Raw genomic sequence first — 22,266 nt, 5'->3', positions numbered from 1 at the left:
GAGAGCTGGGTGGAGATGGGGATTAGGAAACAAACAAGGATGCCTGGGAGGGGAGCTGAGCTGAGCACAGGTGGTGCCCACTGGCTGGATTAGCTTCACAGGTCAGACTCCCTGGAAATGCTCTGAGACTATGAGGTTTGCATAAAGGATGTTTACAGGAGAAGACTCTTAGGACAACTGCAAGAGAAGGAAGCAGCACTGGACAAAGGGGGAAACTGACACGCAGTGCAATCACAGCTAACTCGACACGGAGATCAGGGGCTGGGACAGCCCTTCAGAAGTGTCCCAAGTCGCAGCAAGGGGACCTGGCCTTTGCACACCCCCCAGCCAACAGACCAGCCATTGGCAGCAGGCTGCCCCCAGGGAGGGGGCTAATTTTGGGCAAAGTGCCCCTCTTCCCCCAAAGGCAATTCCTGGACATGGATTCAGCTGGAAGCCATCAACAGCCCACACTCCTACACTACAGCCAGGCAGCCAGGGGAGACAGGGGAAAGGGGACCAAGAGGGAGGCCTCCAGACTAGCAACACTGCTTTCTCATGGGAAGAGGAGCAGTAATGCCCAGCGCCAGGAGGGTCCAGCACCAACCAGGGCCTCTGAGCACAGCTGAGAAAGACTCAGTGGCTGGAGGGACCCAGGCCCAGCCGGGGGCTCTGTCTCCAAGCCCCTCACTGCCCACTCTGTAGGGCCCATCTCACAGCCAGTCCTCAGGTTCCAGTTCCAGTCCTGCAGCTCCCTCTTCCCTTGCCGCGCCCCACAACGGGCCACCTCCCTGCCCCCATCCTTGGAGGACTCCAAGCCCATCTCAGTCAGGCTATTGTGAATCGTGAATGAGCTTAAGCAAGTGGAAAAGTTTTGTTCACTGTGGGGTGCTATCCACATAGGAGGGGGCTGTTATTAAGCTCCATACTTCCTGCCTCTGGAAGAGCTATTCCCCCTGGGCCCACTGCTTTCTCCTCTTGCTGTGGACTCCCTCCCCCAACCCTCCACTTCAGGGGCTTTGAGTCTTTCTTCTCTCACCCAATTCCGTCTTTCTGATTCTCAGTCTCTCCCTCCTTCTCTCTCTTTCTCTCTCTGAAGCCTCATCTCTATAACCCTCAGCCTCTCCATGTCTCTTTGTCTTGAATATGGGTCTTTGTCTAAGCCCCTCCTCCTTCAGTTTCACCTCCTACCAGGGCAGCTCAGAGCTGCCCCACAGGTCTGGTCTGGGAAGGGAGGAGGGCAGGGAGGACGGCAGGGAAGAGTAGCCTGAGCTCTCCAGCCCACAGCAGCAGCTCAGTTCAATGTTCGCCCACCCACTCCTCTGAGCCCCATGAGGCTCCACCTCTTGCCAGCAGAGCAGCCACCCCCGACCCAGTTCCTGCCCTAAGTCCCAGCCTGCTTGTTTATTACAGTAGCAACAGAAGCGTGGAGAGGCTCCGAAGCCACACAACTTGACCGCTCCAAAAGCTCGGTGCTGGCAAGAGGCCAACAGCCCCTGCAGCAGTGCAGGCAGGCTGCCAGGCGGTGAGTCCCTGCCCCTGGAGCAGCAAGGCATCCTCCAAGCTGGGTCACAGTGACAGTCACAGGCCCAGCCCAGCAGGGGTGGGAGCAGCATGCAAGATTCCCCACGACTCCAGTCCCCCAGGGTATCCAAGCCAGGCAGCTGCTGACAACCCCACAGCCAAGACAAAACCCCTCCTCTTGGCTCTGTAGGAATAGGGACCCTGAATTCTCAAGGAACTTCTGTAAGAACCAGGTGGGGAAAGGAATTACATAAACAAAAGGGTCACAAAAGTATAAACACTGACCAGCTCTCCAACATACACACTCAGTAAACATAACTGAGCGGTGGCTGTGTTAGGCATTCAGTCAGTGGATGCATGGACGCATGGGTAGGTTGAGGGATGGGTAGATGGATGATGGACGGATGGATGGATGAATGGGTGAATGGGTGGGTAGGTTGGGGGATGGAGGGATTGAGGGACTGGGGGATGGATAGGTGATCTAGGGGCTGGATGGATGGGTGAATGAATAGACATGTGGAAGAATGGATGGATAGATAGATGGATGGGTGGATGGGAAGACAGATGGAATCATGACTTCCAAGTTAGTATAGCCCATCAGAACAAGATCTTCCTTTTCCTTTGTGCTATCCAAAAAGCCTTCTTTCCCAGGTTTCTTTCTCCACCAGACTCCTTCCTTGGCCTCTGAATTTTGAGCAACTTTTCCATTTCCTGTTCTCTGTTCCTGTTCCTGCAGGAGATGTTGAAGAGCCCAGGTCACAGGCACAGATGGATGGTCAGGACCTGAGAAGCCCGCCCTGGGTGAGGCCTATGTGCTCGTCACCTGGGAACGGGGCAGAGGGAGCCGGGCCAGGTGAGCACCATCCCTGCAACCTCCATCAGAGTTAGTGAAGCACAGGGAATACCTCAGGACAGTCCCACCAGAAAACAAGTACAGAGCCTTCTTTTCTCCCTGCCAAGAGCCGATATTCCAAGCCACAACTTGGCTCCCTGGGCAGGGCCCAGAAGACTTAGCTCTGGGCCGGGAGCTAAGCGATGGAGGGGATACAGGGAAGATGCGACTGGGAGCCCCAGGGAGAGGAAGTTCTGAGGCAGGCCTGGTTGGATGGGATTAATGTGGGCACCCCACCCTCTACTGGGTGGCTTCCAGGAGGCTCAGGGCCTGATCCTGGGCAGGGCCTAGCCAGGACATGTATGACTCCAGAGCCATGACGTTCTCAGGACCACCCTGCCTCACCCATTGTGCAGATCCTGCCCTGTCTAAGTGGCAGACACTGGTGCCTGAGGTGGTTAGGAGGTGGGAAGAGTCTGAAGGAATCAAAGGAAGCCCAACTATCTCCCCAAGATTCCTTGTGTTGCATAAAAAATACCTGAAATAACATACTAAAGTGCTTAGACATATAGTAAGGGCTCAATAAATGTTAGCCATCAGCACATAGGATAGTGCCTGGCACAAAATGAACACTAAATAGTTGTTGAATTAATATACGAATGAGTGAAGGAACCCTGCTCCCACCTAGCTCCTCTACCCCAAACACCAGAAGATATAAGTCAATACTGTCTCCATAACTACTGGGGAAGATACACATTAAGCCCATTCTAACCCCAGAGCCTTTGCACTTGCTATTTCCTGTCAGTGACTTTCCTCATATCCTCACCTGAGGGTTCCCTCCCTCGATTCATCTCTGCCACTGGAAATGAGAAAGGGCCCTGACCTCTGCCTGCTAATAGAGCTCTCAAAGTTGTCTCTCCTTTCCCAGTCAAGGACCCTCACCAAGAATGTACAGACACACACACACACACACACACACACACACAAATCCAGGCAATTCTAACTAGACAACTTCAGAGTCCCCACCCTACCCAGGGTTAGGACTAGAGCTGGCAGGGGCTCTGGCTGGCAGGTGGCCCCTCCCATATGCAGATGGCCAGCAGCATCCACGCACAACAAGAGCTCACACAACCCACAGCTGAGTTCTGCTCTGTTCCCAACCAGCCCCCTTCCAACCAGCCTTGGCAAGAACCACAGTACCAGGCAAACAGTAGAGTCCACTGGACCACAATTTAAAATCCTAGCTCTATCACTTAAGGAAAAAAAACTTTTATTGAGCACTTACTGTTTGCCAGCCACTGTGCTATGCTCCCTACATACTTGAGCTCAACTAACCTTCACAACAATTAAGCAAGGTGGGTATGATCCTTATTGTATACATGGCTGAAGCAGAATAAACTAAGTGCCCAGACTATAGAATGAAACAGAACTGGGTTCAAATCTGAGCTCCTTCACTCATGGTGTGACCTTGGGCAAGTCACTGCAGCTCTCTGAGTCTCTGCTTCCTCCTTAGTAATGTAGAGATAAGACAGTCACTGCCTTTGATCCTGCTGACGATCAAAGGAGATAATGGATAAAAGTACATGCAGCCTTCAATCAAGGCCAGGGCCCTGCCCTTCCCGCCTTATCTCACCAGCTTCTCTGCCAAGGTTTGCAGGCTGGGACTGGCCTTCCCCATGGTGCCAGGCACAGGGCTGGGCACCACCGGCACACACAGACTATTCCTGCTAATGAGCAGATTTTCCCAAGGCCTTGATTGCAGAAAGCATGCCCTGTCCCAAAGCATCCAAGGAAGGGATCCCTGCCCTGGACAGCACCAGGTGGAACACCTCCAGGAGGGAGGCTCCTTCCTGCCTGTCAGCTTCTGCCTTGTTTTATTTTTTCTTTTTAACTTTTTATTTTGTACTGGGTTATAGCCGATTAACAAACAATGTTGTGATAGTTTCAAATGAACAGCAAAGGGACTCAGCCATAAATATGCATGTATCCATTGTCCCTCAAGCTCCCCTCCCATCCAGGCTGCCACATAACATGGAGCAGAATTCCTGGTGCTATACAGTCCTTGTCGGTTATTCATTTTAAATATAGCAGTGTGTAAATGTCCATCCCAAACTCCCTAACTATCCCTTCCCTCCATCCTTCCCCCAGTCCGCTGTAAGTTCATCCTCTAAATCTGTGTGTCTCTTTCTGTCTTGTAAGTAACTGCATTTGTAACATTTCTTTTTATATTCCCATATTAGGGATGTCATAGTATACTTCTCCTTCTCTGTCTGACTTACTTCACTCAGTATGACAATCTAGGTCCATCCAGGTTGCTGCAATTGGCATTATTTTATTCTTCTTAATGATTTCTGCCTTGTTTTAGAAGCCCTCGCCAGGTTAGACCAGGTGTCCTCATCTGAGCCCCACATCCGTTTCCTAGGACTCCTAGCGTATGAGTTCCTACCCAGAAAGCCTGACTGGTTGCCTGGCTTATCTAGGACGGTGGCCACCTAGAGGGCCACCAGTCACCCACCCCAGTGCCTGGCACTCTGACTCTACCCCAGCCCCTTAGTTAGATCCTGCCTTATGCTGACAAACAGCCCCACTTACACTAGCTGCCCAAACCACCCATTCCAGAATCCTCAGCTCCAGTCTACCTCCTCAGACCCCAGGCTGCCATCCACCTCTCCCCAGATGTCACTCTCACCTCATCCAACAGCCTCCCCAGGCAGGCACTTTCAGAACCTGCAGCCGGTCCACACTAACCCATGCCCTCTGCAGGGCCCCGAAGCCTGGCAGAAAAATCACCAAGGCACTTTGACATTAATCAAAGACACTCATAAATAAATATGCGTAAATCAAATGCAAACCGAGGTAGGAATTTACATCTTTCACTGCTGAGTCAGCATCTCCAGACACAGGAGAGGCTGCCTGCAACTCAAGAGGTTTGGGACAAGAGCCCTCCCATCTAGGGGTCCACTGAACAACTCTAGATGTATCATCTGAGAGTCTCGAACTTTCAAGTTGGAAGCATCAACCCCCATTTATTGATTGCCTACTACATGACAGGCATTCTACATACTATAGGCATTCAACGAGATAACATGCACAGTACTTAGAATGGTAGCTGGCACCTACCTAGCAAACACCCAATGTACATGGGCTATTATTAATGGTAATATCTCTTAGTTTCTCCGTTTGTAAAATGAGAATTAGAGTTGCACCTAATTCAGAGTGCTTTGGTGAGGATGCAAGGTGGAAACCCAGGCAGAAGCACAGCATAGGGTAGCACTCAATAAATCTCAGCAATTTTATCAAATACCGTGTGTCCACGCAAACAAGTTCTGGAAAGATATAGCCTTGAGGAGCAGTTAACAGAGGGGAGGTAGAGGGATGAACAGGGGCCCTCCACTTTCGTATATTTCTGAGGCCAAGAATTTTGACAAATGAGTTTGCATGGCTTTCACCAGCAGCAAAAACAAGAAAGCTACTTCTGTTTGGTGGAATAAAAGCCACCAAGGCAGAGACCCTGTGCTGGGAGCACCCACTTCCTAGCTACGTCCTCATGGTTCTGCACGCCTCCCTTCTCAGCCTCTGCCCTCAGACACTCTCCTCCAAAAACGGTCCGGGAGAGCAGTCTGCTCTGGACATGGTGTTTCTAGTAACAACGCTTTATGTGACTTCCCCTCTCTGGCAGGATCAGTAAGCCCAGGAACCCTGAAACTTCTCCAACAAGCTGGGCCAGGTGTGCCTCGACTTAGACGGGGTCCCACCCCCAGAGCCCTCAGACAGGTCACTCGGTCTGGACTCGTTGCTGCTCCCTGGCCATCACTGCTCCTGTCAGGAGCGTATGTTTCGAATCTTCATCCAGGTCACAGACAGAGAATGGAAGGAGATGACAGAAGCATAACCATGTCATCATCCAACAGGTCTTTCTTACTGGCACCACCAGAGACCAGGAATTGGGCTGGGTGCTGGGGAGACAGACATGAACCAGAGCCGGCTGCTCCTCGGAGCTCACAGTACTGCCAGGAGAGAGATCTACAAAGGGCAATGGCAATGGCATGCCAGCCCACAAATGCTAACGCAGAGGTGGTCTTCACAATACAGCATGGAAGCAGGGCAGAAGTTGTGGCTTGGTCTAGAGAGGGAGTGAAAAGGAAGCCCAGAGCAGGTGCCCCTTGAACTAGGACCTGAAGGGTGTGATGAGAGGACAGGGGAGTGGGTAGAGAGAAAGTCATTCCAAGGAGAGGGAGCTGTGTGCGCAAAGGTAAGGAACCATCAGGACCTGATGTGTTTGTGGGAAAGATGCTTCATGCTGCTGGTTCAGAGGAGAGGCAGGGGCAAGACCAGAGGGGGCTTTGGGTTGGATACTATACACAATGGGGAGCAAGGAACAGCTTCTCGGGAGGCAAGTGACATGTCCAAGTGTGTCTTGGGGGGGCTCTCTGGTTTAATTCAACAAAGGGACTAGAGGAAGGAAGAATGGTCCTAGCCCCCCCAACTTGCACAGTAGCTATATTTATCACCTATTCACGCCCCCTTATTCTTTTAACTTCAGTTTCCTGGAGCTTCTGGGGTGTAGGCTATGGCTGTCCCTTGAGGTGCCCAGAGTTAGCAGGCCAATGGGCCTACAGATGGAGGTAAACTGAGGTACTCTACAGAAGAGCCCTTTCTTGGTCGAAATGAGAGCAGGGACGTGAATCTGGCATATATTCTGTTCTCAGCCACAAACCAAAGTTGAGACTCCAGGGTGATTTTATCTGCAATGACAAGTCCACCCCCAGGCTCAGACAGGTATTGTTCTGGGCTTAGCAGACATCCCCAAGTCAGACAGATGTCCAGGACTCAAACAGACATTGCCCCCAGGCCAGGAGGATGTTGCACCAGGCCCAGACAGATGCTGTGCCAGGTTCAGATACGTGTCCTGGGCCCAGACGAAAGCTTTCCTGGGGCCAGATAATGTTCTGGGCTCAGCCAGGTGTTCCAGCCTCAAACAGATGTTGTCTCCAGCCCAGGCAGATGCTACCCTAAGCTCAGACAGATGTCTGCCACCAGAGATATATAAAGATGCTAAGAGGTCCCTGGGAAAATATAATTCCTAAATTCTCCTTTGCCACTGCCACCCTCCACCTGCTACTCTTGAGAAAGCTGAGGAGGGCCAGCACTGAACCCAGCCAGCTCTCTCCAGGCCCTCCCAACTTGCACAGCCAAACAGCTATATTATTCTGTCTTTCCCCCGATTCCAAGCTGGCCTGCTGCACAGAGGGGAAGACGGCACATACGGTGGGGCAACGAAGGAGGCACGGGGACAAGAGTACACAGCATCTGCGCCATCTGTGGCATGGTAGACAATGGTACCCAGGCCACCGAGATGATTCTGTACAAAGGGGACTAGGTGGGGATCAGAGCTGATGTAAAGACTAAGCCCACTCAGTGTTACCTCAAACCCCACACTCTGGGACTGGAGGGGAGAAGTCCTGTGACTTCAACTCCACACTCATGTACCTTGACCAGCGCCCTAGAAATGCCATTGCTGAGTCATTTAAAAGTAACTACTGCTCCAGAGGTGCACTAAGCTAGAGAGAAAGACAGAAATTAGGAAGTGTGGACATTAAGTGAGAGCGAGTCCCATTCGTCAGCTTAGTCCTGGCTAGAAGAATGACCTTCTCTCCCCAAGAGCCCTCAGAGGGGCATCGCAGACTAGGAAGAAGACAGAACTTTCCCATCAAGACAGAGCTGTGTTAACTGCAGCTTTGCAGAAGTTATAGCTTTCCCAGTCCAAGCCACTAGACTTGAAGTAGAGGAATGAGAGAGGTTACAGTGAGACCTTGACCTCCCCATCTGCCATAAGGGGCTCCCCCACTAGACTCAGTCTATTCTGAAGGGGAGTTCCTAGAGGCAGCAGCTCATGCATATGTAAATAAAGCATAAGCCGCACACCCCTACAAGTGAAGTCAGGACCTCCCTCCAGCTCCACCTCCTCCCCCTCAAGAGCTTCCTGGAGACTAAGGAAGGTGAGGTGTGGTCTTTGCAAGCACTGTCAATGGCAAGTAGTGTCTGAAACAACTACAAACACTAATGCACACATATTAATACAAACCAAGCACAAACACCCTAACACAAGCACAGAAATACTTATGCGCATCTGTAAAACACAAGCAGGAATTCGTGCAGGCATGCTAACCTGCAGTTACCCACCTATACAAGCATACCAAGCCCCCAACTCACTGTTGTAAACACTGTAAGGTACACAGACACAAGGAACTCCCTTCCAGCTCCCTCCCTTCCAGACTACTCAGGCTGCCCACCCCCACCCTCAGTCGGCCAGAGGCAACACCAAGCCCAGGAAGGCACATCCCTTGTCTAACAATGATGACAAGAACTTAAATTATCACTCGTTGCTCCCACCCCACCCCGTGGTGGTGAATTTTGCAGCCATCCAGATAAAAAGTGTGTTAAAAAAAAAAAAAGTGAGAGAGAGAGAAACTCAAACCCAGCCCCAGCCTTTCAGAGTGATTAATCCCTGCTAATGATTTACCGATTTGCAGAGAGCGTGTTCTGCATAACCGGATTGTGGGCATTAACACCAGCTCAGAGGCTGCCATTCTGCTAAAAATGAAAGTAAATTTCAAGAGCAATTGACCACCCCTAATTTGAATATCCTACTGATGCACTGGGAGGACCCTTACCCCCACCCATCGACCTAGAAGGCTGAGGCAAGGGAAAAAACACAAGGAAAGGTTCTTTCCTAAAAGATATCTCACCTTTCATCGTTCTTTCCCGTCCCCAAGACTGAGAGATAGGGAAACTTAAATAGGTGAGACTGCTCCTTTCTCTGCCAAAGGCAGCCGTGCCTCTCCTACACTCTGGTCCCCTATTCATGACTCTCAGGAGCACAGGAAGGACAAAAGAGGAAGACACCTGGAGGGGCTGAGTTCAGAGGGAGAGAGGAGGGGGTTTGAGAGCTCAGAGTGATCCCATCCCCTGTGGGAAAGATCTCTTGATAGTGGGGAGTGCTATGAATCAGTCTAGCTGGCACCAACCTGCAGGGAGGAAGTGGATGTACCTACCCAGGCTGGGCTTCCCAGGGGGCACTAGTGGTAAAGAACCCCCCTGCCAACGCAGGAGACATAAGAGACTCAGGTTCAATCCCTGGGTCGGGAAGATTCCCCGGGAGGAGGGTATGGCAACCCCCTCCCATCAATCTTGCCTGGGACATCCCATGGACAGAGGAGTCTGGTGGGCTACAGTCCATGGGGTCACAAAGAGTCGGACACGACTGAAGCGACTGGGGACGCAGGCAGGCTGGAATCTGAGGCAGCCGGGACCCTGCCAGACGCTTCCAGTCAAAAACAGGTTCCAGCCCAGAACAAGCAGGGTGTGGGCGTGGTCGCTCCTGACACCACTTAGCAAGAACTGGTTGAGGGAACAGGCAGGTTCTGCTCCAGCTCTCACAGCCTCTTACTCACCCCTGGCAGCCAGGCAGGAAAACCAAGCCACGCTCTCCCTTTCCAAGTTTCCATCCAGGCAGTGATCTCATCCCGCCTCCACAAGAACCCAGTGGAGATCGTCCTGCCCAGCTTACAGATGAGGACACTGAGGTTCACAGAGATCAGGAGAGCTGAGATTGGTGTCATCAGGCAGGTCTGAGACAAGATGAAACCTAGGGCTCCTTGACACTGAAAACATAGGATCTGGAGCATAAGGGAAAGACTGGCGGGCTGAGAAGGGAATAGAAGCAGGCTGCCCCCATTTTGCCCCCCTTCCCACTCAGCCTGCCTTGGACAAAGACTTCAAGCCCACGCACACAGGAGGGCATCCTAGGATATGAGCTCCTCCCAGCAGCCCTCCCTAGGAGTCTGATCTCTCCTCTCTTTACCTCCACTCAGCATTCCTGACTTGCGAGGGATCCAGGTAGAGTGTCCGGAGCCCCTTTTCCTCCAACATTAGAAAGGCCTTGGGGACTCCCCTCGTGGTCCAGTGGCTAGGAATCCACACTCCCAATACAAGGGGCTCAGCTTTGATCCCTGGATGGGGAACTAGATCCCACACGCCACAACTAAGAGTTTGCATGCCCCAGCTAAAACCCAATACGGTCAAATAAATAAATAAAAATAAATATTAAAAAAAAAGAAGAAAAGGCCTTAGGTCTGTGGCTGCATCTGCTCTCAGGGCGCCCCTGGACTCCGAGGACCCACTGACCCATTGCAACAAGACATAATGGCAGGAGCCCAGAGACCAAAGCGGGAAAGCAGCTGGACCCAGCTGCCCCCTTTTCCTCCCTCCTAAATCCCATTCAGTGCACCATTGTGCCTGCTCGCCTGTCTGGGATGTGCGTCTAGAATATTATAGTGCATGCGCGGCTGCCCTGCTGCTTGCTGATGGTGAGTATGGTCATATTCTACAGGCCGCTTCTGAATCTCTCAGGCGGGAGTATGAACGTAGATTGTGGGGTTTGTGCCTCTGACGTGAGACTTTTTGGAGAGAGGATATGGGGGCTTGTGTAGCTGCAGTTCATCCCCACAGAGCCTTCCCTCTGCAGCCCCTCTGGCTCAGAGACCCCCCACAGCGAGGGCCCCATCTGCTGGAGGCTCGCTGACCTGTGTCAAATGAGCAGGCGCTCGGTCACACTCCAGGGCCTGGAGGAGGCCTCACCACTCTGGGAAAGCCCAGGCAGCTCCTGGCCTGGGGGCAGGCTGGGCAGGGGCCCCCGCTGGGGAGGGAGGCCAGGGAGCCTCTGAGGCTGGCGGCGGCCTGGCTGGGAGCTGCCCTCCACAGACAAGGAGAGTGGGGGGGGGGGGGAAAAAACATATGAAAAGAAAGGGCTTTCCTGCTTCCTTCAAATGAATGGGGCCGCTGAATTGCATGGACTAAGCTCTGGGCTGGGCACGGCCCCATCCTGGGCTTTCTGATCCCTTGTGTAGACGGGTTAGTTCCTACAGGGTGTAGGTATCTATGTGATGCATGGGGTGGGCCTCTCTGTATCTGTGCATGGGGTGGGAGAGTGCATGCTCATGTTTGTGAACACAAGAAGGTGCGCCCATTTGTGTGAACCGGCATGCCAGCTGACAGCCTCCAGGCTTGTCACCCCAGAGGCCTGTAGGTCTCCTATAGGTTTGGGTCTAGTAGGCTGAAGGAATGCCTGCTTGAGCCAATTTCAGCCTCGGTGTGGACTCTGCAAATGTTGAGACACATGTCTGTATTTATCATCGTGTGTTGGTTTGAATATCCGACCCAATGACGTGAGTCCATGTGTTCCTATTATGAATGTGTATGTCTGTCCTCAGGATAAATTTCATGTGTGTATCTGCACGTTCTGTGTATTTGTGTGTGTGTGTGAATGCACATCTGTTCACATGCCTAAACCACTCTGTGTATGCATGGGTCAGGTGGGTGGCTGACTTCTGTCTTCCAGGTTTTCTCTGTGGTCTGCGAGGGTAGGGCTCCTAGAGAGCTCTAGGAGCTCTCCTAAAGAGGTAGAGAGGGGATCTCCTAAAGAGAGGGGATGCTCTGTAGTGGGTATCCCTACCACTAGCCATGTCTTCGCCCTCAGTGTCCTGCACAGAATCTCAAAGAGCAAGAGCAAAGGGGATGGGACTTCCCTGTCAATCCAGCAGTTAACACTTCACCTTCCAATATGGGGGGTGGGGGGGGCGCTGCAGGTACAGACTTGATCCCTGGTTAGGGAGCTAAGATCACACATGCCTCGAGGCAAAAAAAAAAAAAAAAAGGAAACAGAAACAACATTGTAACAAATTCAATAAAGACGTTAAAAGTGGTCCACATCAAAAAATATCTTAAAAAAAAAAAGAGCAAACGGAATACTGAGACTTCCTAGGAAAAACTTAACTCTCAAATACAAGAAAATTGTGACTCAAGACCAAACCCATATCATTGTGGAGGATCTAAAACTTTGAAAGCAGAGAAAGAAATGTTATCATTTCCTAGTTCACACTGCTGTTCAACCCAGGGCAACATCTCATACTAAGAGGGCAGCTAAATTACATGCTTTGTTTCATCCTTGTAGCTCCAAAACAAACCTGAGAGGTAGGCATTTCTGTCCTTGTTTTTATATGAAGAAACTGAGGCTCCAACAGGCAAAGCAAAGAGCAGGGCTGTTAAAAGAATTAATGGGATTGCGACTAGATTTGCTAGCCGACAAGCTGTTAACTTGCTTAGGAGTCTGGTTTTGCTGCAGCCACCCCTCAATTCAGCACAGACTTGGGAATTTGCCTTCAGGAGCACCAGGTGGCCAGAGGTAGGGCAGTAAGCTTTCTCTGCTATGAAAGCCAAAGTCGCTGCCTCCACAGGAAACCTCCCCTTCCACAGCCTGCCAAGAACGATGGGGAGCCATGGGGAGTGGGACTTCCCCATCATTCTCCCCAGGGTGAGGCTTGTTCTGAGCCCTTGAACAGGCCTCAGTCCCTTCATCTGTGCAATGGGAGAACAATTCTAGTGCTCTCTCCTGGGGCTGAGAGTAGCAGGTAACATCATGAATGAAAAGCATTTATTTGTTAAAACAACCATTGCTCATGGTGACCATTCCAAACAACATCTGGTCCACTGTCCAGACATTTCCCTTCCTCCAACAGAAACTGAGACAGGTTCATAGACTCAGACCATCAGAGCTGAAAGGGAGGTTACCAAAGAGGTCATCTGATCCAAACCTCCACATCCCCACTCTGCAGATGAGGGAACTGCTATTTAGTTAGAGAGGAGTAACCTCTTCATTCACTCTTCACTGGGTGCTAACAATAGAAAGAACAAGAGTAAAAGTCTTTTCTGAGTCCTATTCCCTCCCACTGTCTTGTACCACTCTATGACTTACCTTAGTGAGACAGGTGGGCTGCCTATGGTACTGTTATTCCCAATTTACAGGTAAAAGAACAAACCAGCAAGTTATTCTTGCCCAGGAAGACAGTGGCGGGTCCAGGCTGGAAGCCTAAGCTTCAATGTCACACCGTCCTGGTTAGCTCTGGAGTGAAAGGGGACTTCACTACAGAATTCCCAGGTGTGGTCCTAACTCCTGGGCCTGGGAGAGAGGTCAGGAAGTCCTGGGATGCTGCAAGGTGACAACTTCCTTGGCCAGAGTCCAGGAAAGCCCAGCATTTTTAGCTAGGTTCAGACACTCAGCTCTATCACAGCTCTTGCAATGGAGATGGGACCTAAGCAGCTTGCTCAGGACAGTGGCCAAAGGCCACTCTCCCTTGCGGGCTAGCCAGAGGCTAGTCCTGGGGCATTCCAGGCCTGGATGAGCACATCTGTGCCCTGTCACTGTTGACTCTGTCCCAGTCACCCCCACTGCAGCTGCCACCTGAGCCCCCATCATCCTTCACACACTGAAGCTTTATTCCACTGTCCTGACCTGCCAGTAGGGCCCTAGCTGGGCCCTCAGCTTGGTCCTGCAGTCTGGAGCCCTGGGGCCCTGGAATCTATGAATCCACTGGAGGCAAGGTCAGTGACAGAATAGAGGTGAACTGGCAGCTGGAAGACTCGCTGTGAGACAAGCCTCAGCACGGGAAGAGTGGAGGCTCAGCTCATTCCACACAACCCCCAGCCAGCGTGTCACGAAAGAGCTGATGCTGAGGCCTAAGTCCGCTAAAGATCCTTCAGGGAGCCCTCAAAGACCTGGGGGATGAGGAGATACCCCAGCCTTGCCAACAAGGAAGGCCTCTTCAATCCCAGTGCCCTTTTCAGCAGCCCCGGGCAAGTGGGTTAAACTCCAGCCCAGGGTTCCCTACGAAGCTGGACAGCTCCCGGCCTGAACTCCAGATTTCTGAGGCTCCAGTGCCCTTCCCCAAGTCCACGCGGCTCCTCACCTAGAGCAAGTTTCCCCCGGGGCGTAACCCCGCCATGACCCAGGCCAATGAGCCATGCAGGCAGGAAGGAGAAGGAGCGAGAAGGCGGCAGTGGAGTGGGTCAGATATCCGGGGGCCCTGTTTGTCCACCAGCTCTGTCAGCGGCGTTTCCCCGGAGCCAGGCTCCACCCTCGAGGTCCTCTCACTCAGGAACCTCGGAATCGGCCTGGTTACAGGAACTCCGGTCTCTCCCACAGCATCGCTGCCGCCGACCGTTTCGGCGCGGAGCCACCCGGGGGGTACTCACCTGGGCCACGGTACCCTGGAGAAGAGCCCATGAGCGGCGTGAAGTCGGGCGGGTACGCCCCTGCCCACTCCGGATGCTCTCTCAGGGCCGCGGAGGTCGACGGAGTTGCACTGGGTGGTCCAGAGGACGAAGAAGGGAAACCGAGACGGGCCGGGGAGGCGCGCAGAGGAGAGCTCCGCACCCGCTGGAAGCCGTGGGAGGCGAGGCGGGCAAGGTGAGCAACCGCGCCGCAACCGAGCCGGGGACCCGCGCCGCCTGCAGCTCGCGGACGCCGAGACCCGCGGGAATCCCGGCCCGCCGGCGGCGGCACTGCGGAGGGAGGAGCGCGGGGCTAAGCCGCTTCTCAGAGCCCCAGCGCCTCCCGGAGCCCGCCATCCCCGCCACCGCCTCTGGCCACCCGGGCGGGAGACCTGCGGGAATTCTGCTCGCGTGGAGCGTGGGACCCGCCGGGCTCGGAGTCTCCAGAGACCGGGGAAAGCGGGGCCCATGCAGCCAGGACGAGAAGGGGTGCGGTCCCAGTACCACCCCCGCGCCACTCCCCACGTGGCGGCCGCGCCCCCGGGGCGTGAGTGTGTACGCGGACGGTAGGGGGCCTGTGAATGAAGCCCCAGCGGCCAATCAGCATGGCCGACGCGCGGGACCCCAGGAGTGAGGCCCAATGGAGAGCTCTGGGCGGCCCGGCCGGGAGGCAGGCGGGCGCGGGGGGCGGGGGCCGGGGCCGCGGGGGGGCGGGAGGCGGCTCCGCGGGCAGCCAATAGGCGGCGGGTGGGGTGGGGCTCTGGAGCGCCGAGCGGGTCCCGGCTTTAAGCCGGCGGAGCGCGGCGGCGGGGCCCGCAGACGGAGAGGAGCGGCGGCGCGGCGCGGCGCGGGGCGCGGGGCGGCATGGCCACCACCGCGCAGTACTTGCCGCGGGGCCCCGGCGGCGGAGCCGGGGGCACAGGACCGCTTATGCACCCGGATGCCGCGGCAGCAGCGGCAGCGGCCGCGGCCGCCGAGCGGTTGCACGCGGGGGCCGCGTACCGCGAAGTGCAGAAGCTGATGCACCACGAGTGGCTGGGCGCGGGCGCGGGCCACCCAGTGGGCCTAGCGCACCCCCAGTGGTTACCCACGGGAGGAGGCGGCGGCGGGGACTGGGCCGGCGGCCCGCACCTGGAACACGGCAAGGCGGGAGGCGGCGGCACCGGCCGAGCCGACGACGGTGGCGGAGGCGGCGGTTTCCACGCGCGCCTGGTGCACCAGGGGGCGGCCCACGCGGGCGCGGCATGGGCGCAGGGCGGCACGGCACATCACTTGGGCCCCGCCATGTCTCCGTCGCCAGGGGCCGGCGGGGGCCACCAGCCCCAACCGCTGGGGCTGTACGCGCAGGCGGCCTACCCCGGGGGCGGCGGCGGCGGCCTGGCCGGGATGCTGGCGGCGGGCGGTGGCGGTGCGGGGCCGGGCCTGCACCACGCGCTGCACGAGGACGGCCACGAGGCGCAGCTGGAGCCGTCGCCTCCGCCGCACCTGGGCGCCCACGGACACGCACACGGACATGCACACGCTGGCGGCCTGCACGCGGCGGCGGCGCACCTGCACCCGGGGGCGGGCGGCGGTGGCTCGTCGGTGGGCGAGCACTCAGACGAGGACGCGCCCAGCTCGGACGACCTGGAGCAGTTCGCCAAGCAGTTCAAGCAGCGGCGCATCAAGCTGGGCTTCACGCAGGCCGACGTGGGGCTGGCGCTGGGCACGCTGTACGGTAACGTGTTCTCGCAGACCACCATCTGCCGCTTCGAGGCCCTGCAGCTGAGCTTCAAGAACATGTGCAAGCTCAAGCCGCTGCTCAACAAGTGGCTGGAGGAGACCGACTCGTCCAGCGGCAGCCCCACCAACCTGGACAAGATCGCGGCGCAGGGCCGCAAGCGCAAGAAGCGCACGTCCATCGAGGTGGGGGTCAAAGGCGCGCTCGAGAGTCACTTTCTCAAGTGCCCCAAGCCCTCGGCGCACGAGATCACAGGCTTGGCCGACAGCCTACAGCTGGAGAAAGAGGTGGTGCGGGTCTGGTTCTGCAACCGGCGGCAGAAGGAGAAGCGCATGACCCCGGCTGCCGGCGCCGGCCACCCGCCCATGGACGACGTTTACGCCCCCGGCGAGCTGGGGCCCGGCGGGGGCAGCGCGTCGCCGCCCTCGGCGCCCCCGCCGCCCCCGCCGGCCGCTCTGCACCACCACCACCACCACACACTGCCGGGCTCCGTGCAGTGACCCCGCGGGCCGGGCCCCCCGCCGGTGCGCGGCGAGGCGCCGCGCGGCCTGAACTCTTTTTTGTTCGGTTGCTTTGGATTTTACAAAAAGCCCACAAACTTTCGAATAAAACCAAACACCCGGACCATCCTCTCCTGCGAGCGGCGAAGACGGCCGACAGGCTGCGTCGCCCGAGCCCCGAGAGAGAGGAGCGAAGATCCGGAACGCTCCAACTCACTCCGGGCGTCCTGCCCACCGCCTGCTCCCTGCCCCCAACCCCTCGACGACCCCCGCCCCTGCCCCCCCGGGCTGTTCGGGGCCGGATCCCGGCAGCGGCCTCCCCACAGCGACAGGTAACGCGGTACGGGGTTAGGGATTCCCCGGGAGAGAGGACGAAGAGAGGCGAGCTCCCCATCCCTCTTCCCGGCGCGGATCCCCCGAGCCTGCGGGTCACGGGTGGGGAACTGTCACCTTATTCGCTCCACGCCTCTTCTCTCCCATAAGGATGCGCCCCATCCCCTTACCCTTCCTCCGGGCTTGGTTTTTTACGGTTTTTATTTATTCATGGAGCCTCTCGGCTCCTGGGGTCCTTCTAACTCCGCCCGCGCCCTTAATTTAAATCGCTGTATACTGTATTTATCGGGGCCCCGGAGGGGAGGCCGCGAGAGCCGCGTCTGTGTATAAAAGCAGGAAATAGCCAAAGCTTTAATCTAGCCTAATTTATTTTTCCCCTTACCTTCCCTATCTTACCCCTCAAAGGAAAAAAAAAAAAAAGGGGGGCAAAACAAAACAAAAAAAAAACTAACAAAAAAAAATTCGAGTGTTCATTTTTCGTTTCGTTTTACCCGAGCTTTTGCTCGGTTCCCGGTCACGCTGGAGGAATCCGCGCTCCCACGCACACGCGGATGGGAAGGGGCTTCTGCCCCGCCGTTGACCGACCAGCAAGTAGCAGAGCCCCGGCTCCCCGCGGGGCCCTGCCCTCCTGGCCTCAAACAAACGAAACTTGGAAAAGTTGGAGATATTTTTTAACCAGCTGTAGAAATAAGCCGTTCCCTGAGAACCTTCTGCCTGAATCCGCTCCCTTTCCAGCCCCCTAGGATGCGGGATGCTGGGGGAGGCCTGGAGAGAAATTCCCCAAGTTTGGGGTGAGGTGGGAACCATGTAAATATGTGAGATATGTACACACTGGCGGGGAGAAAGAAACATTTTGTGCTTGGTTTTTATTTTTGGTTTTCCGGGTTGCCCTCCCTCCCTATCCTAAAGGATTTTGTACACTCACTAATCCGAAAAAGATATTTTAATATGATTTCCAGATTTCTGATCCATCTCTATTTATTTTCTGGATATGTTTGGAGCTTCCCCCTTCTCCATTTCTTGTTCTGTTACCGTTTGAATTTAAATTTTGTTATTTTATTTTTATTATTTTTTGGAACAATGTTTTGGTGCATTCTCTTTGTATCCTTATTGCAAAAAAAAAAAAGTAATAATAATGTAGACTGGGAAGTTCCCTTTATATTTATGTTATAGTAAATATTTTATTACTCACATAAACATGTACCCCAGGGCTGTGTCCTGTCCTCCTTACTACTAGGGCCGGGTTGGTTCATGGGTGATGTGATGGGATACCCTGGCTTGCCTCCCTCAAAGTCTGGCATCACTATCTTGGAGGAAGGTGACCACACAGACCTTCTTCCAGGCCAGTATCAGGGCAGCTTGTTACTTGGGCACCAGTTGGGCCCCTGCCTCAGATGAGTGAAGTTAGGGAAGATGAAGCCGCCTCATATCCCCCTCCCATAAACAGACTGTCCTGGGATCTGAGCAGGGCATAAGACCCTGCAGACACCGTACTGAATTCGGATCAACCATTCCTCAGGCACAACTCAACTGCCCTTCTGAGCCAAGGAAGAAGCCTGCCCCTCTCTACCTGGCCCACCAGCCAGGCATCTCTGTATTTACATTCCCCCTGACACACACACCCACCCCTGACTTTGGCTTCACTTTGCACTTCCTGGGTGGAGCCCAGGCCAACTTCATCATTCCAGGTCTTGGGGCAGGTGGAAGCGAGTCAGGCCTCACCAGATCACCCCAGCTGGCGTTCCACCTGCAAACAAATGGTACCCGAACCTGCCTGGATCCACTAAGAGCCCTAGCAGCTCAGACGGGGTTCCTGCAGGAGTTAAATGGCCTGGGGAGGGAATCCCACGTGTTTGTTTGAGCAAAGCCAGTATTTCTCTACAGGCAAACGACCTGCCCCAACTTCTCTCAGGGAGGAACAGGGGCGAGAACATCTGTGCCACCAGAAAGCCCTGGCATCTCCTCTCCAGGGCTGGGTCACCAAGGGAACCCCCCACTCCTCAGGGAGTGGGTGTCTCTGCCTATGGAGGACTCCAGGGCCGTGTACTTATGACCTGGGGAGAGAAGCAGCCATGCTCAGACATCCCCCTGTCAAGCCTTCAACACAGCGTCACCCCCTTCCCCAGAGTCAGGATGGTGAAGGCAGCTCCGGGTTCCAGAGCCAAAGCCCCTGACTATCTGTGTCCCAGCAAAGATCCTTTCTCCTTTAAAACAACTCCTCTTAAAAATACTAATAAAAGCAGCTCTTCCTGTTCCTCCGTAGATGCGGTTCTTTTCCCATCTTAGGAGAAACCATGTGAGGTTTATCTTACTCTTCGTGGAGACAAAGCTTGAAGGCACAATTGCTTGCCAGGGGAGAAAGTTGTGTCCCTAGCGAGGGTATGTGTATGACTCCCTCCTGCCAGGGAAGCTGTCGAAGCCCAGGTCTGTGAGAGGCCTTGGCTCCAGCTGAAAGAATCTTGGGTGCCCAGAGAAGGGTCCCCAGGCCCCCAAGTTGGCTGTCTCTGGCAGGCTTGGGCCTCAGGATGACTTTTTCGATGCTGCAGGTTCCTAGAGACACCCAGAGCTCTGCCCCACTCAGTCTCGGGAGAGAGTTGTCCGTCCAAGTACAGAAGCCATCATGGTTTTCACAGGCTCAGCCTCTCACAGCTTGTTTATTTTTCCCCTTACACCTTCGGTCCAGCCTAGTAAGCAATTAGGCCTGCAGTTGGCACCCGTGTCCCAGCCATCCCATTTCCCAAGTCGGCAGGCCAGGGAGCCTCCCCAGGCTTTTTACAAGGGAGGTTAGAAACTTTACCTGCCGATTGTGTGGCAGCACGACCAGGAGCGCCGGCCACCCCACCTAGGCCCCTCATCTCCAGCTTTGAAGGAATCGCACGCTCCCTCCCTGTTCCTTCCTTCCTGGATTCGTCCCAGCCTCAAGGCCCTGAAATGGAAGCCAGTGTAGCTCAGAGCTCCCTGCCGCCTGAGCCGCAGCAGGTTTGGAGTTTGGAAAGGGCGGCCGGGAAGATGGGGGCCCTTCCCTGGCCTCTGCCTGCAGCTGACACCAATTGATTGATTGATTTCCTAATTGTCTGCTTAATCCGGTCCAAGAGGGTGGATTTATTATTTAAGCAAGTCAACTCCAAAACAACCAAACAATGCAGTCCCCCAAGACCCAACAGCAGCTGAGGAGTAGAACAAAAAGAGGAAAAAAAGTGGGAAAGGGGACGGAAGAAGATCTTCCATTTGGCGGCGATTTTGCTTAATGAGACACCAGCCTGGGACAGCTACCCGCTGACCCACCCCTTGGTCACAGAAGGCCCCAGGGGACTCCTTCCCCCAGTCTCCAGGCTGGGTTGATGGTAGGAACCACAACACGTCTGACATTATAAGAAGGAAACCATAGGACCCACGGAGCAATATTTTTCCCTAGAGTCTTACTCCCCAGGTAGAACAGAGTTTAGATTTTTCCAGCCCATGTATATGGGGGTCTACCTGCTCACTCCTGAGAGCTCCAAGCTTCCTTTTGTTCAAGAGAGCCAGATGTCCCTAGCATTGACCTCCCACGAAGCCCAAGCTTTCCCTAGTGGATTTGGGATTTTCTCATCCCATCTCCCTCCTCTTCTCACTGGAACAAAATTCTTTTCATAGATCAGACAACCACTGGTTCTGGTAGTTAAAGAGAGCCTCCCTCTCCCTGCAGGAACCTATGGGCGTTGGTGTGTGAAGGTGTACGTGTGCTCCTGTGCCTGTAAATCCATAGCTGCTCCCAGAGATAGGAGGGGGAAAAGGAAGTCCATGCTACACTGCCGCTGCTTTGAGCTGGGAGAATATTTGCAGGGTGGGAGTTGGCTAACATGTAAAGAAGAAAGGTGGCCGTTGTGGTTGCCTGGGATCCTCAAGGCAGATTTGGAAGGTGCCCACTCCTGAATTTCAAGGATGCCTGTATTCCCCACTACCACTTGCCCCAGGAGTTTGCACTGGCTTCTATGCCGCGGAGCTTAGAACCTATGCCATCATCTTTTGACCCCAGGACTCCACTAGGGGTCCACAGGACTAGCTGACCCCCAACTGCAAACTGCGTGCTTAGGGCTCTTTAGAATCAATTCTCCTCCGAAGAGGCTCTGGGCCAACATGGGGGAGGGTCAAGCCCCCCGTGACATGTCCAGGCCCAGGCTTTCGCCAGCAGGGCTTGAGCTCCAGAAAGGAGACCCACCTGAGCAGGGAGAGGAGAAAGAGGAAGTTAGTTACCTGGCCTGGAGGCTCCCCCTAAGCTTAGCAAAGGAGATTCATCCGGTTTTCTGGCTTAGTGACCACAGTGACCAGAGGAGCCTCCGATCGTGTCCTGCACAGCATATGGGAAGGCCCTGGAGTTAGTATTTGCCCTCCGTCAAGGCTCCCCTTGCCACTTGGGAGGCCTCCGTGTGGGAGGACTGCCCTCTATTGGTCCCTGAGCTGGGACGTGGCAGCAGTCACCAGGGCCACCACACAGCTGAGCATACCCCAAAATCAGCATTAAGTTGGCTACACACTGAAGGGTGCCAGGTAGAGCAGAGGCAACCTTAGCCTTCAAAGGAAGTGACCTGGCTCTACATACACACAGGCTTGCCCGTGACCCTTCCTTCTCCATCTACCACCCAGCCTGTGCCCCCAGCCATCCTCAGAAATTCTCCATCACAGCTGCCTCCTCTGCTTCTGCCCCACCCACACCCATCACCACCACTCCTCCTCTCAACCAGCTAAAACCCCAGTCCACACTCTGCCAGCTTGCTCACTCGCGCACATGCTGAACCTCACAGGCACACCCGTACCACCGTCTGGTGTCCAATGCCAGCTTCAAAGCCTTTAACACCGAGCTCTCCAGAGTCGCTAGCTACCTGTGCCTTCGCTTATTTGATTTAACACACACAGCCTCCTTCCCATCCCTTGGCAGGGTCCCCTCCTCTCAGGATTTTCAAACACTCACCCCACAAGCTGCTTTCCAGACACATCCCTGCCCATCATTGTTCCCAACTCCTCCCAGATCTCGCCTGCTCCCTTCAGATAATTAAAGTTAGGCTGTGTGTTTGTATGTATGTGTGATCTTATTTTTTAAACACACACCCCCACACATACATATGCGTGTATATATACAAACACACACAGCAATTAGATCTATCTGTTCCTGCCGTCGTCCCTCTTGTGCTAAACACATGTCCCCCATCGCCACGCCATGAACCCAGCATCTCACAGTCATGGGCTCTTGATCTTTCTCTTTCTCTCTCTCTTTCACACACACATACACAGAT

The 22,266-nt window shown here is 54.6% G+C and overlaps 1 protein-coding gene across 1 annotated transcript; it reads left to right on the top strand.

Moving 5' to 3' along the window:
- The first annotated feature begins 15,294 nt into the window (after positions 1-15,294).
- On the top strand, positions 15,295-18,169 carry POU3F1 (POU class 3 homeobox 1). Its single transcript, XM_069569824.1, has one exon. The coding sequence runs from the start codon at positions 15,308-15,310 to the stop codon at positions 16,661-16,663; it is 1,356 nt and encodes a 451-aa protein (XP_069425925.1). The 5' UTR covers positions 15,295-15,307; the 3' UTR covers positions 16,664-18,169.
- The last annotated feature ends 4,097 nt before the right edge of the window (positions 18,170-22,266 follow it).

Source organism: Ovis canadensis, chromosome 1 (genome assembly GCF_042477335.2).
Source record: "Ovis canadensis isolate MfBH-ARS-UI-01 breed Bighorn chromosome 1, ARS-UI_OviCan_v2, whole genome shotgun sequence".
NCBI lineage: Eukaryota > Metazoa > Chordata > Mammalia > Artiodactyla > Bovidae > Ovis > Ovis canadensis.
This window is presented reverse-complemented; position numbering and strand designations above follow the sequence as displayed.

Coding starts and splice junctions, on each gene's coding strand:
- POU3F1 (XM_069569824.1), top strand. CDS start 15,308: ATGGCCACCACCGCGCAGTACTTGCCGCGGGGCCCCGGCGGCGGAGCC.